The sequence below is a fragment of the Macrobrachium rosenbergii genome, chromosome 37 (genome assembly GCF_040412425.1).
Source record: "Macrobrachium rosenbergii isolate ZJJX-2024 chromosome 37, ASM4041242v1, whole genome shotgun sequence".
Lineage (NCBI taxonomy): Eukaryota > Metazoa > Arthropoda > Malacostraca > Decapoda > Palaemonidae > Macrobrachium > Macrobrachium rosenbergii.
Genome location: NC_089777.1, coordinates 36,671,398 through 36,688,134, shown reverse-complemented (window position 1 = coordinate 36,688,134; position 16,737 = coordinate 36,671,398). Strand labels below are relative to the sequence as shown.

At 35.3% G+C, this 16,737-nt stretch overlaps 1 protein-coding gene across 11 annotated transcripts in view; it reads left to right on the top strand.

Moving 5' to 3' along the window:
• Nucleotides 1-16,737, top strand: part of Khc-73 (Kinesin heavy chain 73) — a 559,564-nt gene that overhangs the window by 462,068 nt on the left and 80,759 nt on the right. For all 11 annotated transcript variants that reach the window (XM_067082031.1, XM_067082030.1, XM_067082029.1 and 8 more), the window contains exons 4-15: nucleotides 5,123-5,277; nucleotides 6,243-6,356; nucleotides 6,497-6,646; nucleotides 7,072-7,169; nucleotides 7,497-7,617; nucleotides 7,831-8,034; nucleotides 8,207-8,339; nucleotides 8,690-8,838; nucleotides 9,342-9,503; nucleotides 16,006-16,096; nucleotides 16,209-16,355; nucleotides 16,493-16,667. In XM_067082031.1, the coding sequence (XP_066938132.1) occupies nucleotides 5,123-5,277; nucleotides 6,243-6,356; nucleotides 6,497-6,646; nucleotides 7,072-7,169; nucleotides 7,497-7,617; nucleotides 7,831-8,034; nucleotides 8,207-8,339; nucleotides 8,690-8,838; nucleotides 9,342-9,503; nucleotides 16,006-16,096; nucleotides 16,209-16,355; nucleotides 16,493-16,667 (1,699 nt within the window). The remainder of the gene's footprint in view (nucleotides 1-5,122; nucleotides 5,278-6,242; nucleotides 6,357-6,496; nucleotides 6,647-7,071; nucleotides 7,170-7,496; nucleotides 7,618-7,830; nucleotides 8,035-8,206; nucleotides 8,340-8,689; nucleotides 8,839-9,341; nucleotides 9,504-16,005; nucleotides 16,097-16,208; nucleotides 16,356-16,492; nucleotides 16,668-16,737) is intronic.

Sequence of the window (16,737 nt, the reverse complement as noted above, 5' to 3'; positions counted from 1 at the left end):
ACACACACACACAGAGAGAGAGAGAGAGAGAGAGAGAGAGAGAGAGAGAGACCTTTCAGTTAAAGAAAAAACACAGTACAAAAAGAGTTTAATGATCTTCATTGTCTTATAAAGTGATATCCCTATTATTATTGATATTAAACTTGATGCTGTTTTTGTAGTTGTTGTTGTTGTTGTTCTTGTCGAGTTGCCATGCGTTCCTTTGAAGTGTTATCTGCGAAACCACAAGGACTCGTTCCTTTGAAGTTCCCAGTTTTACTTGTGGCTGTGTTTTTCATTTCTTCCTCCACCCGTCACTTGCATTCAGTGAGGTCTCAGTTTTTGAGATTTTGCTTTTAATGTGGCCTTTGTTTCATTATTGTCGATGAAAGAGTCTCTCTCTCTCTCTCTCTCTCTCTCTCTCTCTCTCTCTCTCTCTCTCTCTCTCTCTCACACAGGAAAGTTCTGGGTTCGATAACAAGCAAGGACATAATCGACCTTAATTACGCAACGTCTTCATTCGTTGGTTAATCTTCTCTGGGTAATTATATATTGATTATGAGGATTTAACATTGCCTTGATAGATTTATTAAAAATCGTGTTACTTATGAAGCAGATCCGATGAAACATTCTTGAAAAAAAAAATCACGTTCGCTACTAGTTTTGTTGTTCTTTGCCCACTCATAAAGTCGTGTATTTTAATACCGCTATTAAGCTGTATCATGTACATTTTTATGATTTAATCTCTGGCTGGAATCACTAAAACAGACTGTGTGTTGTGTTTGATACCATGCATGTGAACGTTTTAGGGTTGAAGAACCGCGAGTAAATTGTTTTGTGGTCATTGGATCAGTTTGTGGGCTTTGTTATGATTTCATTGGGAGAATGAGATTGTGTCATAATCCGCTCTGACGGAGTGGTGTTTGTTTGGGCGCCGTTGTGATGCGCTCTGAAATTATTCTCTTCCATCATTTGCTCTTCATTTTTAGACACAGGGAAGATGATTTCATTGATTGTGGTTTTTTTTTTTTAGCTTGCTTTAAATATCCTGAGCTTATAAATAAAAGTTTCTGTCGTGGTTCTGATTAGTTGTTGTGTTGTAGTTACATGTGTTTCTTTCAGTCACGATTACTTTCAATGATGTAAGCTTCAGATATTCACCGTCAGCTTAAGAAAAAGGACTATATTTGCAATTCCCGTTTGCCTTTCTGTATGTATATATGTATATATAAACAAGTAGCATACATACATACATACATACATACATACATACATACATACATACATACATACATACATACATACATACATACATACATACCAATACTGAAACACTGCTTAATATACCTTTAAAATGTGAAAATTTAAAAATTAGAATAAATTTCTCAACATGAAAGCATAACACTTCTCGGTAAAAGTCTTGCTGTCATGATGCCTAACAATGGCAGCCATTCGTATTATGACATATGGAATTGTCCTAAGTCATCATTATCCCGGATTGAATTTGCGAGCGAAAATCGTAAAAATTTTCGCACGTGCCCAATACCCATCTGTAATTTTCCTTCATGGCAATATTGCTTCGGTGGAAGTGCCAAATGCGAGAGGCTGCCAAGATACGATAACTGAAAAATAGAATCATATCCTTTTGGCCCCGGGAGAGGGGATGTTGATGTAATAGATTTGTGGCGCCATATTTCTCCGGGTGACAAGTGGCTGGAGATTTTGCTGTGGGGACTTTTTCCAGCTTGTCTTTTTCTCCTTGAAGATCTTCTTCTTCAGGATGTGGCTTCATCGGCCTGTTCTTTTCATCATCACGTCTTTTTCGCCGTCATCTTTATGTCCATTTAAGTGTGGAGTTTTCATCATCCTTATCATGTCTTCGTTTATAGTCTTTTCATTACCATTTTTTATTTAAAGCCTTTTCATCACCGTTATATCTCTTTGATCAGCGTCATTTTTACGTCATTACTATCATCAGATTTTATCTTCATCATCATGTCTTTTCCTCTCGGTTACTTTTTCGTCATCTACATAGTTTCGTCATCAGAAGATGAAAGTCAGTTTTCCTTCTTCAAGTGCATCACCACCACCACTATCATCACCATCATCCTGTTCGAGATATTTTCTTATAAATTTCGTTGTTGTAATAGAAAAATTTATTGTTTGCGGTTACATTTTTTCCACTCACAAGCATCGTCTTCTGAGGAAATGCGACTGTCGTTGAAGTAGTTTTATTGCATATTGCAGATTACCAGAACGTCTTTTCGCTTCTTGAAGAAAGCGATTTTCTTTACATTTTCCCTTTTTTCTAAGTTTGTTCTGTGTCCGATGCAAGCATGTTTGTATGTGGGGCGTAAACTTTTCACATTTTCGATATCATCTCTATTACCACTGAATCAATTTACGCCAAAATTAACACAGTAGATACCCTTAGGGAATGGGATTCAAGACAGATAAAACGAGATGCCACGTCTCCTACCAGGAGGAGGTAATTAAGAAATAGAGAGAATAGAGTGGCGTCGTTTAAGCGTCTCCTCTAAAACTACTAAACCAGAAGTGACAGAACTTAGGTGAAAGGTTCCTGATTTAGAATAAAATCAAGTTTGTCCAAACCATGACCCCGGGGTCTTGGATGGGCCCATAATAGTAGGTCATAATTTTACAGTGGAATAATAAAGGAAAGGATCTTCAAAATATTCTCAAGGAAAACAGGATTGAGTTTTTCAAAATTAATATGAAACCATTCTCATGTGATGCAGGAGTATACACAGGAAAAATCACAAAATCATATTTTTGCTCAGTGGCTCAGATGAGTATTAAGGATATCTTAGTCGCCACTAAGCTTCTGGCATTTAAAAAACAAAATTTTCCTGATGCCAGTAAATATTTAAAGAGTCGATAAATTTTATTATGGACTGGTAAAAATCATTAAGCCCATTAAAAAATTGATGTGTCGTTAGTAAAAATAATTTTAAAAAACGCAGACTAAAAATATTGTTGTGACGTAAGTGAAAAAATCAGTGTTCATTTCGCAGAAACGGGTTTAACGCTTATGTAAGTTTAAAGATTAATCAGACCATCCAAAAATCTTGGGATACTATTAAATCAGTCAAAAAGAATTGTCATGACGTTAGTAAGATTTAGAAATTAGTCAGATTCCATAAAAAATCAACCTGACGTGAGTAAATGTTCAAAAATTGCCTAATCATTCCTCTCCTCACCCACCCACCCCCCATTCCACCCTTAATATCAAGTATCTTCCAGCTCCATCGCGAGAAGCAGAGAAAAAATCTGAAAAACAAGCCCGAAAAACAGTAACAAGTGCGGCGAGAAATGGTTGTTTACTCTCGGGTCGCCGTTCAATACAGCCACGATAAAAATTGGGTCCAGAAAGTGTTTTAGCAGTATATTAAGCACCGCATTGATTTCGGCCTCTGAATGCCCTCGTATTTCTCAGAAGGAATTACAGTGGTTATACGTGGGCTGCCGTATTTTGGGGATACGATAAAGATCCGCTTTTATGTTGTTCATTTGCTTATTTATTGAATAATTTTCTGATTTGTTATTCATTTATGTATTTGTATTTTTTTTCACATGCGAATTATGTTTTGAACCCTTTTCTGTGAGAATAGTTTTATATAAATTTACAGATTATATATAAAGATCAAGGTAAAATCATTGTCACCAATGTTCCAGCCCAGAAAGGCATACAGTAGTGGCAAACCCCGGTAAGGGTAGGTGTAAGTATGGGAAAAAATTCACTTTTTGTGTAAATTATATCCCAGTTATAGTGAATTCGAATGGGTTATTGGTGGAGTAATCTTTGAGAGCATGAAAGTGTTGTGTGCTAAACTAGTGACCGACTTTTACATATATACAAACAGTCATACATACATACGGATATATTCACACGCACGCAAACGCACATATATACTTATGTGTGTGTGTGTATATATATATATATATATATATATATATATATATATATATATATATATATATATATATATATATAAAAATGTTCGTACATGTGTAACAGTTTGCCACTTATATTTCACATAACACTTTCATGCTTTAAAAGATTACACCACCAATAACCTTATGATCGAAATCTCTACAACTGGGAAATAACACAAAAAGAGAATTATCTTTGATAATTTTCCAAGATTTTCATCATTCTCCGATAGACTTTCCTTAAGTTCTAACCTCATTCATTTATACTCTCTCTACTGAACACCATGTTTTCACACACAGAGAGAGAGAGAGAGAGAGAGAGAGAGAGAGAGAGAGAGAGAGAGAGAGAGAGAGAGAGAGTCAGTCAGCGGGTAACATGATTTGGAATCAGCTGTTTGGGTGCTGGTCATTTTAGACGCTCCTGGCGTGAGTCCACTACATAAACTTCCCTCATTGCAATTCCGACCAGCGTTGCAGTTTACTTTCAGCTGTTGGGTCACGAACTCGTCCCTCAGTGTTTGTATGCGTGTCTTTATTTACGCTTCTTAAGCAGGCACAACTCTTTAAATCCCCGAGTAATTGGGATACGAGTGGATGAAATTCAAGGGAGGAAATAATTCCACGTTAAAGTGACATGCACAGGTGCCCTAGTTTTCAGGTTTATTTCGAAACGATCTCTTTTTTTTTATATGAAATATGTGTTATCTCCTTAGTGGTTTACGTTTATGCATTTGGAATTTTTCCTGTATTATGTTCTGCTTCCATTCAGTCTGTTTTTCTCCTTTTCGCAAAGGAGCATTGTATTCTTTAAAGTGTTATCTTGCAAGATAATAATAATAATAATAATAATAATAATAATAATAATAATAATAATAATAATAATAAAATTTTTTTATTGTATTTAATTAGAAAAAATTTGAAATTAGGTTACTTGAACAATTGCAATCATATGCATTCTCCAAAACGTGTTAGGGACATAAGAAATTTTTAATTTATCCATATATATATATATATATATATATATATATATATATATATATATATATATATATATATATATATATATATGTGTTGTTTGTATATATATACAGTGTATATAAAATCAGTATGGTTTTCTCTTGGTGTGATTTTACCATTCATACTCTCTTGCACACAGTGAGTGACAAAGTATCTGATTGAATCTTTGCAGGCTCTGGCAAGTCTTATACCATGATGGGTGCTGCCGACACAAAAGGCATTATCCCTCGGCTCTGCGACACGTTGTTCGAGCGGATAGCTGCTGACTCAAGCCCTCACACTTCTCATAAAGTAGAGGTCTCCTATATGGAGATATATAACGAAAAGGTAAGTTCGGGGCCAATTCCTGTTTTAGAGAGAGAGAGGAGAGAGAGAGAGAGAGAGAGAGAGAGAGAGAGAGAGAGAGAGAGAGAGAGAGAGAGCTCAGAATGTTTGATGAAATCTTAAAAAGTTAATGTATGTATGAGGGATTTTTTCAGGCAGAAAAGATACCCAATAGTTTTATGACGACTTACAATATAAGGGCTTAAGTGAGCTGTGTATAATATGGTAGTGTGTGTGTGTATGTATATATATATATATATATATATATATATATATATATATATATATATATATATATATATATATATATATATATATATATATATATGTGTGTGTGTGTGTGTGTGTGTGTGTGTGTGTGTGTGTGTTGCGTGGCACGCGTGTGTGTGTGCAGGTAGATAGATATAAACTTCTCACCATAAATTGTTTTCTTATTTTTGTTAATGCATTTTGTTCTACTTCATAACATACAGTTTATTAGGTAACGCTTCACTCATGTTGAAACCATTCGTTATTATATAAATAAATGAGAATTATTTATAATATCTCAACGTTTACATCGTAGATATCTTCCCAACTTAGATGAGGTCCATACAAGATTTATAAAATGTCCAAAGTTAGCATAATTGTCTACACAGTGAAACTTTGGCGACATGTCTCATTAGCGGAAGAGTTATTACATTTGAAGTGCAGCTTGTACGAAAGACATGTCGTTTGTGTTTCGTGCTTTTTCTTCAAACTTGTTATCACTGCAAGATGGAGTTTTGTTTCAGATGCATTGCGAATTTTATTAACATTTTACTTCTCCAAAATACTAATTTAAATACGGTCTTCTTGGACACTATGGTGTAGCATTCTGATCTGCATATTTGCCACCATTTTTCATGCAAATCAGTTTTCTTATCCTTCGTTATAAAAATTTTCCGTGAAAGTGTCATAAGTCTTAATCCAGTCTTTTCTGCCCTCAGGTCCATGATTTGTTGGATCCCAAAGGCTCGAGACAAACACTAAAAGTTCGTGAACATAATATACTGGGTCCTTATGTCGATGGACTTTCACAACTGGCAGTCTCGTCATATGAGGTAAGACAATTTGGTTAAAAGTGTTAGGGTTATTAAGCTGTGATTCAGTTTTGTCTAATGAGAAATCAGTAAAATTTAAGTGTTTTTTCTTGGCCATGACACATTGCCAACTGGTGTTAATCATTTGCACTTTCCTGTAGGAAATTGAGCAGCTCATAGAAGAGGGTAACAAAGCTCGAACCGTAGCAGCGACCAACATGAACAGCGAATCTTCAAGATCTCATGCAGTGTTTACTGTCGTCCTTACGCAAACAGTAACAGACATAGCTTCTGGGGTGTCAGGAGAGAAGGTGAGTATTCCTTGTAATGAACTTGCTGACTGGGGCCTGCTGCGGACAGACAGACCACTTTACCACAGAATACTTGTTTTAATGCATAGTGTTGTTAAAGCAAAATACTTTCTTTGCTTCTATTGTGATAAAGAAATTTAGTTTTATTTTGTATCTTTTACTAATGAAGATTTTATTATGCAATTGTAAAAAGTTATACTTTATTAGTACTTTGTGGATTTTGTCAAAATAATGAAATAAGAGTTTGTTTATTGTGTCTTTTGATGATACTGAATAATTGTGAGTAAAAATTTTATCAGATCAGTATTCATTTTTCTTTTGTGTATGGTAGTTTCTTAATATTTTCTTTTGTAACAATAGGTGCATATCCTATTATCTCTTCTTCCTATTTTACAGTGAAGTGCTTTAACATCATTTCTTCTCAGGTATCAAAAATGTCACTGGTCGATTTGGCTGGGTCTGAGCGGGCTGTGAAGACAGGTGCTGTTGGAGAGAGACTGAAGGAGGGATCAAATATCAATAAGTAAGATATTTTATGTTTGTGCTCAGTGTCTCTTACTGAGAAATGTGCGAAGCTAGCGAATGATACTGAGAAGCTTATCATACCAATAACTTTGATATTGTGGTCTCATTTTAAGTTTGTCAGTCTTGTCGTTCTATTTCTTGTAATTGTGTTAACACAGTTGTGAGCTGTAACTTAAAATACTGTACTCATTATTAAGCAGATCTAAATAATAGTAAATGTTGTTCATTGTACTTCACAAATGAGTCCCTGTATTCGTTAATTACAAAGTTCACACAACAAGAAACAATATTGTCATGTTTCATACAAACGTCATTTCATTCCCAGATCGTTGACAACACTAGGCTTAGTTATATCAAAGCTAGCTGACCAGACAGTCGGTAAAGGGAAAGGAAAAGGCGATAATTTCGTACCCTACCGAGACTCGGTTCTAACATGGCTTCTTAAGGTAAGTTGTTTTCCTGCAGTTGTTATAAATGACAAGTATTATTGAAGCGTTGGGTACGTAATTCATGTTGTAATTCAAAAAGTGAAGTGAATCCTACCGAACTTTGGAATTAATGCGCTTCTTTATTAATTATTTATTGTAGTGTATTTCAAAACGTAACTTGCTGCGTGACACTTTAGCTAATTTTTTAACAAAACCTATTTTTGCCTTCAGGATAATCTTGGAGGTAACAGTCGAACTGTCATGGTAGCTACGGTTTCCCCTGCTGCTGATAATTACGAAGAGACCCTGTCAACTCTTCGATATGCTGACCGAGCTAAAAGGATCGTTAACCACGCTGTTGTTAATGAAGATCCTAATGCCAAGATCATCAGAGAACTGCGAGAGGAGGTTGACCTCTTACGTACACAGCTTGAGGTGGGTGTTTTTTACATACAGTATTCAGGTTAATGTCAAAGGTGATAGCGCTTTTGAGAAATAGTTGAAAGAATTTAATTTCTACCCCGAGGTTGTGCTGTAATTTCATAGTATCTTTATACATAACTAACTGATGTAAGATGTGGACATTACAAATTCCTTTCATTAACAGTCTCTGCGAAACATGACAAGAGATGGCCCAGCATCACTTCAAGAGGAAGAAAGCCTCAATGAAAAGTTGCACGAGAGTGAGAAGTTGATCACGAATCTCTCGGAAACCTGGGAGAACAAACTTAAGAAGACAGGTAAGTGACCATAAGATGTCGTGCACATTTTGTGGCTTGATTTTAAATGCTGTTATTTGACATACCATACTCTTCAGTTAATAGATACGTTCTATAGAAGATGTGGATGCTGTTAGTGACAGATGTCATAAGAAGATTTGTTAGAATCATTCTTTTAAATTCCTTTTTTAGATGATGTACTGTGTTGTAATGAAGTACTTTTTTGACCTAGTAACTTTTTCCTTAAAGTTTTGTGCTTTCCTGCTTTCTTGCATAAGATTTGCCGATAGAAACCTGTTAGTTATTTTGAACAACAATAAACGGACACGTTATTATTCACAAGTACATGTACATTACTTTTATTTTCTTAGAACGTGTCCAACAAGAAAGACAGCAAGCGTTAGAGAAAATGGGAATTAGTGTTCAGGCATCTGGCATTAGCGTTGAGAAAAATAAATATTACCTTGTCAACCTCAATGCTGATCCATCTCTCAACGAAATGCTTGTGTATTACTTAAAGGTTAGTATATGGGTCTACTTTTTCGTAGTTTAACAGTGCAGTTTTAGTTTGATTTTTTGTGGTATGGTATGTATTTTTCTGTAGTGGAAGATGTTTAGAACTCTTCTCTTTTGTGATCTCAACTGATACCCTAATTTAAGTGTAGGGCGTGTTGATAATGCAATAAATTTCCCATTGTACAATGCTGCACTAAGTTTTCTTCAAGAATCTTAGTGAATTGAGTCAGAGTTTTCAGTCCTTATTCCTGTTTTTCTTTATGAAGTTATCGGTCTAAAGCTTTAATGTGCTTTCCATTGCTAGACCCCTAAAGAACATTTATGGGAGTATTTACAGTTTAGATAAGGTTAAATCACAATATCAGATAACATGTAAGCTGTAACTGTCACATTTTGTGTTGTTTTATATATCTGATAGAGTAGAGTTTGTCATTCTATAAGAACTGTCAAGTTTCACGTAATATCCACCTTTCTAGATAGGATGTCTAATTTTATTGTATGCCTTAGGATCGCACGTTGGTGGGTAGGCCTGATGCGGGACCAGAACCAAATGATATCCAGCTCTCGGGTGTTGGCATAGAGACTCATCACAGTGTCCTGGTTATCGAGAATTCAGATCTCTTCTTGGAATCTTCTCCCAATGCTCGAACTTGTGTTAACGGATCTCAGGTAAGTTTCAGATATCTGTTAATTTTGATTACCAAGAATTTTGATTAATGGTCCAGTGATAACTATGATAGGTGTGAATAAAAACTTATTTTGTTTATACTGTGATGAAGATTACGATTGATTGGGAATCCAGGTTGTAAGTGCATGACACGAGAGTTGAGAGCTTACTGGACGTTCAACTCTGCATAGAGGAAGCGTGATTTGAAAATATTAATGATTATGCAATAAAATACATACAGTGGCCATAATGGAAGTGAAACAGTGCAGTAGAATGCATGATCTTTCACCTCTACTGTAAGTCATTCACAAGCAGACTGCATTTAAAAGAATGAAGATCACTAAAAGATCAGTGTTAACAAAAGCAAAATTAACTGATGTAGAACAATTTTATTCTAATAAAAGGACATTATATTTGAGGTTAGTCAGTAAATGAGGAACAGCTGTTCTGGATTAATGTATTGACCTTTATAAGATTGAAATGGTTATATATCATTTTGATTTTACTTGTGTTTTGCTACAACCAAGTCTCCTTTGTAATTGTATTTCTCAGTTCTCTTGAGAATGTCTTAAAGTAAAGGTGAAAAGCTTCCACTCGTTTTTATATATATACTTTTAGGGCAAAGTTTTTCTTGTATACAGATTTCGTTGAATTCTATGGCTTTTTGATTGTTGATCAACTTCTTATTAGTTTGGCAATATTTTCTGAATCTTCTCCATTCTTCCAAATTCAGTTGATGGAAAAAAAAGATTAACTCTTTCTTCCATTTACTAAGAACACAACACCACAGATGTTCCGTCACTCGTCGTGACTTCTTCAAAATGTATAATCTGGACATGTTTTGTTATAGTTTGCGGACGGATATGTAGCGTCCAAAACAGTAATGATGCAATAAATAATATTACAATAACAATAAGTACAATATAAAATTGTTTATATTGAACTTATTGTTATTGTAATATGAGTTATGGTATTGTTGTGTTGGACGCTACATATCCGTCTGCACACTAACAAAACAACAGGATGCTAGGTCCAGATTTCACACCATTTCACTGGCATGACCATAGATCATAATAAAGAGAATCATCTTCATATCCTTAATCTCACCTGCTCGTTAAAAATTACTTACGGGCTGCTCTACGAGCAAGAGCCTGCGCTGGCATATAGCCAGCTTAATCAAAAACAACAAGTGTCCAGATTATACATTTTGAAGAGGTCACGACGAGTGACGGAACAGCTGTGGTGTTGTGTTCTTAGTAAATGGAACGAAGGGTAAACGTTCGCTTTTTTTGCCCATCAACTAAATTTGGAACAACGTAAAGACTAAAAAAAAAAATATTGTCTAATAAGAAATTGATCAGCAATCAAAAAGCCGTAGAGTTCAACGAAATCTTCATATATTATGTATGTATGCATGTATGTATGTAGGCATGTATGTATTTTACAAATATATATATATATATATATATATATATATATATATATATATATATATATATATATATATATATATATATATATATATATACAGGCGGTCCCAGTTTATTCGTTCTTGCTTGTAGCATGTCGTAACCCGAAAATCGTCATGGCGGAACATCGTCGAAAATCGTCAAAAATCATAAGAAAACCTTACTTTTAATGCTCTGGGTGCATTGAAAACGATGTAAACTGCATTATTATTGAGTTTTACATAAAAAAACCTTCAAATTATGATTATTCTGCCATTTTGGGGCCATATTTCTTCCGTCGGATCGTACTGTAACCCCGAACATGCGTATGAATATATTTGAAAAAGCGTCCGTAACCTCGAACGTATAACCGTCAATAAACCGGGGACTGCCTGTATATATATATATATATATATATATATATATATATATATATATATATATATATATATATATATATATATATATATATATATATATTTATGTACTGTATATGTATATATAGACATACATATAGATAGGCAATTTTGTTGTAAGTCGGTTTGTGTACAGTAAATAGGTATATATGGTCCACCTCATACACTACTTATGTTTACTCACAGTCTACCAGGGTTTTATCCCCATGAGTATATTTTTCTGAAGTAACTTGCTTATCAGTTGTTATATATTGTAATGTATTTCATTTCATTTACATATGATTTGAAGATTTTCCTTTTTTTTGTTTGTTGTTATTTCTTTACTCAGAATTACACCTAGTACTGCATCATTCATAATTTGCTGTAGATGGGGTTCTTAGTAATGTTGTTTTTAAGAACGTTATTTAAAAGTTATTATTTATGTTCTGTTTTATTGTGAACATTTTCTTTTTCCTCATTTTGCCTTATCTTGGAAACTTTGTGTTTGTGTGTGCGTGCGTGTGCGTGTTAAACCGTGCTGACATCTGTACAGTAGTATTACGTATGGCGTTTCTCATTGATGACGTGTCCAAAGCTATTATAAATCTGCTGTTCAATTTCAACAATTGATTTTTCATCTCACCTCATAATATCATGGAAGGTTTACTTGTTGCTTGTTTGTGTTTACATACGTATGGCATTTCATCAATGACGACGTTACCGTTCAGCTCCCTCCCCCCGCCCCCTTTGTTTTTAGTCGACTCCGATATGATTATCACACATCCATACAGCATACAGGAGAATATTTTATCACTGTTGGTATTATGTTTCATTTCAGTCATTAATTTTTCAGTTCACCTCATAATATTTTGTAACTTGGCCCATGTTTACATCCGTGTTTCATATGCTTCGTCGGTAGGCTAATGGAGGCGTCCAAAATGCAATTAATTTGCCTTAAATTCAGTTGAGTCTTTGTTGATTATCATCCCATATGAGCTCATTATTGGAAAGTAATTTCTCATTACTGACCTTTTGTCTGATTTCAATCGTTATTCATTTCATGTCATAATGTTCCAAAAGTTTCTGATATGTTTGCGTATCACGTGTGTGACATGCCTCGGTGGTGTTGTGTTTTTCCCACATTTCGCTTCTAAGTTTTTTTTTTTTTAGTTTATTCTGTGAATGGTTATTAATTCGTGTGTTGTATATAACACGTTATAATTTTTAATTGTAATTCCATAAATTTTTTTGACATGCGCAGTTACATTTTCTTTATTGTCTTCAGCAGTACCTCTCTGTACAGTAGTTACAAAAATATAAAATACTGTAGTAAGTGGATGTTAATTATAAGAAATACCAATGAATCATTAGACAAGCCTTCATCGTGGTAAGCCTGGTTTAATGTATAACAATGTGTATGTAGCCTACTGAACATTTGCTTCTGGGCACAGTTTATAATTGACGGCTATGATTGTTTGTAATGTTCCCCTTGCATATACTTTAAATTTCTACCGGTGTGTATTGGTCCTTTGTCAGTGGCTTAGAAATATAGTCGCAGCCGGTCACAACCTACACCCAGTATGTTATTTCTTCAACTGTGGTTAGTGTGTGTGTGTATATATATGTATATGTATGTGTGTGTTGTTACATAGGTCCTTCGGCTGATGAGTTTAATTATTAATTACTGTGATTTGTATTGCCTTGCTTTACCTAAGACTCACGTAATCCTGTCAATTAAGGCTGAAAGTTACCTAAAAAAGACAGACAATCAACATAATTAGATCAGGTCGCCAGTTGAGACTAGAGTTACTGAATAAAGAGATTTATTCTGGAACACATGAATTAAATCAGCAACATTACTCAAACAACTAATTTCAGCAAAGTAAAATAAAGTGTGAACTGAATTCTTACGGGAGCTAACAACAACTCCGACTTCGTCCCACTTCGGACGTAAGATATTTCACCATAAAGGGTGAATAACGCACCGGCTCGGGGCCTCTTGTGACGCTTCTATAAGGCAAATTGCAGCAAGCACGTGAATTGCGGTTCTTGGTATCAAGGATGCTAATTCTTCTCCAAACAAGAGGATGGCCAGGTCATGTACAATTCTGGAAGAACAATATCCAGATAACTATCCTGTACTACAGAAACTCTCACTTGTCATTAATTAATTGCTGGGGATGAAGCTTAGATCAAGAATATTACTTTAACACCATGGAGGCTAACTTATGCAATTCCACTAGGTGACAATAATTGTACTTAATATATTTGACTTCATAAATGGGACATGGTTTTACTAGGATTTTCTTAGCCAGTGACTGTTTAAGAGTGGAAAACTTGAAACACAAAAAATGAGTTTAAATTGAAGAGAAAGAGAACTGGGAGTAATTGTCACATTCAGACTTACCGCTGGAATAGATAATGCAGTGATCACGTGCATCAAAAGCCCTGTGTCTGTTGAAATGGCAATTTCCCTGGCTGTTCAACAAAGGGAGGGAGAACAAAGCGGGCTATGAGAGACGCCTGATATACTTCTTGCCTCTCTGAGGGTTGTTGTAAGACTCTCTTGATGCTGGGTCAGTGGCATGGGTGTTTGTTTCAAACTCCTCCCCCCAAACCGCTTTGGTGTTGGCGCAGGTAATAAATGAAAAATGACAAAAAACTCCCCAGTACAAAGGTCATAGAAAAGTGAGCGTAAGGTACAGTCCGTCTAAGGTTGGTCCTAGCAAAACCTATCCTGTTTAATATCCCTCTAAACTAAAATTCCTACCCCTTTTGACGGTTCAGATCTATTCAAAACAAATCCTGCTCACTTGCTTCTTCCTACATGGTATTCCCTCTTACTTTAACAAAGATAAATCTTTTGATATTTCGATTAAAGCAAGGAAGTGAGGTTGAACAGATAATATAATGTGTATAATGTATGTATGTATGTATACATATGTAAATACTTGTGTATATACCCATGTATACATAATACATACATACAATATATATATTTTTACTGTTCTGTTGGTATAGTGGTTAGTGTCTTGCATGCCACTCAGATATTGCGGGTTCGCGTCACCCCCAAGGTGATGAAAAATCACTGGTTCTGTATCATGATCAGTTACTGCTGCAGCGTGCAGTCTGCAGTGGGAGGTTGAAACCAACATTTTTTGGAAGCTTGAATTTCAAGTCAGTGGCCCCTGTTTGCTTGTTCCATGTGAATAGGTTTTGTCTACTGAAATATATATATGTATGTATATATATACAGTACATATATATACATACATATATATATATGACTTTTTATCACATCACCGTGATTCATATACAATCAGAAAGCTACAAACGTCCTAGCCTACGGCGAGCATACTGGGACACAAAAATTTTTGTTAATAATAAAACATTGAAGAGCAAGCCTAATTATTATAATAAATTGTATTACTGGCATAAAGTATAAAATCATATGCAAATTTACCCTCACCTTTAAAGGAAACTAAATGAAATTTACCATAAATAAACAAAGCTTATACGTGTTACTGTGACAGGCCACCAGGACAGCGCTATGATTTTGTTTGCATCCACTCACTGCAAATGTCTGACAGGCTAACTGCCGACGTATCAGAAGTAATTTTTCGTAAGTTTGTTATAACAGACTGATAATTCAGCTTGTTTTCAGTGCGTATTTTATTATAAATAATTAAATATTGAAAACAAGCTGCTAACTGCCAACGTATTGTATGCAATTTTTCGTAAGTTTGTGACCACAAACTGATAATTTGACTTGTGGTTGTGCTATCTTAAGCCAACCTAACCTAATCTAATGATTACTGGCCACCATAGATTAATGTGACTTTTTTCCTGTGACTTTTTTTTGATAGCCAAAACTGTTACTTTTTCCTGTGACTTTATTACTGGCCACTGGATGTATATGCTGCTGACAGTAGATCTCAGGCAGCAGCTGAGAAACTTGCTGGCACCATTGAAACTGTGCCCTACATTGGCAGATTTAATGTAGACCAAGGTTTTAATGTTATCTTCGTTGTAGTTAATGAGGACTTTAAGGAAGGGAAGCTAGCTGAAGTTGCTTCTCTCACTTGTGAAGCATTGACTAGAATTTGCCTTGTAGACGGCCTTGAGGCATAAGAGTGTGTTACTGTCGCTAATCTTAACAAAAGTTTCAGTGACAGCAGTGGTAGGTGATGGAGATATCCAGTTCACTTAGAACCTTTTGTTTGATGCACCCCATTAAGGATTTGCAAAAATCACACCTAAGTGCTGCAGTGTATGTGATAAAAATTCATAAGTAGCTATTCATTACAGTCATACCAATCATTTATCATGGTGGAGGTGGGTTGTTATAAATTCTGAGTACAAAAACCTGAATTCGGCAGGCATAAATGTACAGTAGAATTGGTGTCAACTTATACCTCTCTCAATGGCTCACTAGCGTTTTACCTGTGTTATCTTGGTGTTACTTTATGAATATTACGTTTAGTACCTGGTTAGACCCTTCAATTAAAACTTTCTAGTGATGCTGTATACAAATTCTGCTTCTTGAAGGGAACTGTACGCACATGCAGCTTGAATCTTGTTTCAGAATGGGAATGCTAGATTATACTCCTGTCCATAACATATTAATGAGGAAATATAATGTTGTGATTCCTGTTTCACAGGTCACCGAGAAGTTACAGCTGCGACATGGTGATAGAATCTTGTGGGGATTCAACTACTTTTTTCGTGTGAATTGTCCTAAGCCCACAAGTGGTAAGTTGTCTCACAGCTTTTATATAGTGAAATGGCTAGACAAAGAAATGCTTCTCCAATTTTGCCAGTTGGAGCATTTCATGGTGTATAAAATATTCATGTGTTCCCTCAGGTGGAAACAACTCGGAACCTCAGACCCCTGCCCAGCCGATAGATTACAACTTTGCACGTGAAGAACTCATGTTGAAAGAACTAAGCAATGATCCTATCCAAGCAGCTATACAGAACCTGGAGCGCCAACACGAAGAAGACAAACAGAGTTAGTTTACTCGGTTGTTGATTGATGTTTATGTATAATATTCATGTCATAATGATACTGTATTCTGCTGCATAATGTAATGTTGAATTGCTATTAAATTAAACTCTTATTTCACAATTGAATGTGTATATTCACAGTGGCCTTGGAAAAACAACGGCAAGAGTATGAAAAACAGTTTCAACAACTTCGAAACATTCTGTCACCAACCACTCCTTATGCACCGTATATGCCTTTCGATCCTTTAAGGGGCTCAAAGATGACTCCATCAACACCTACATCCCAACTTCGCATTGAAAAATGGGCACAAGAAAGGTTTGTAATTGTTTTCATTTAGGCTAAAACTGCAAAGCTAGATTTCATTTACGTTCCAAATACTTGAGAG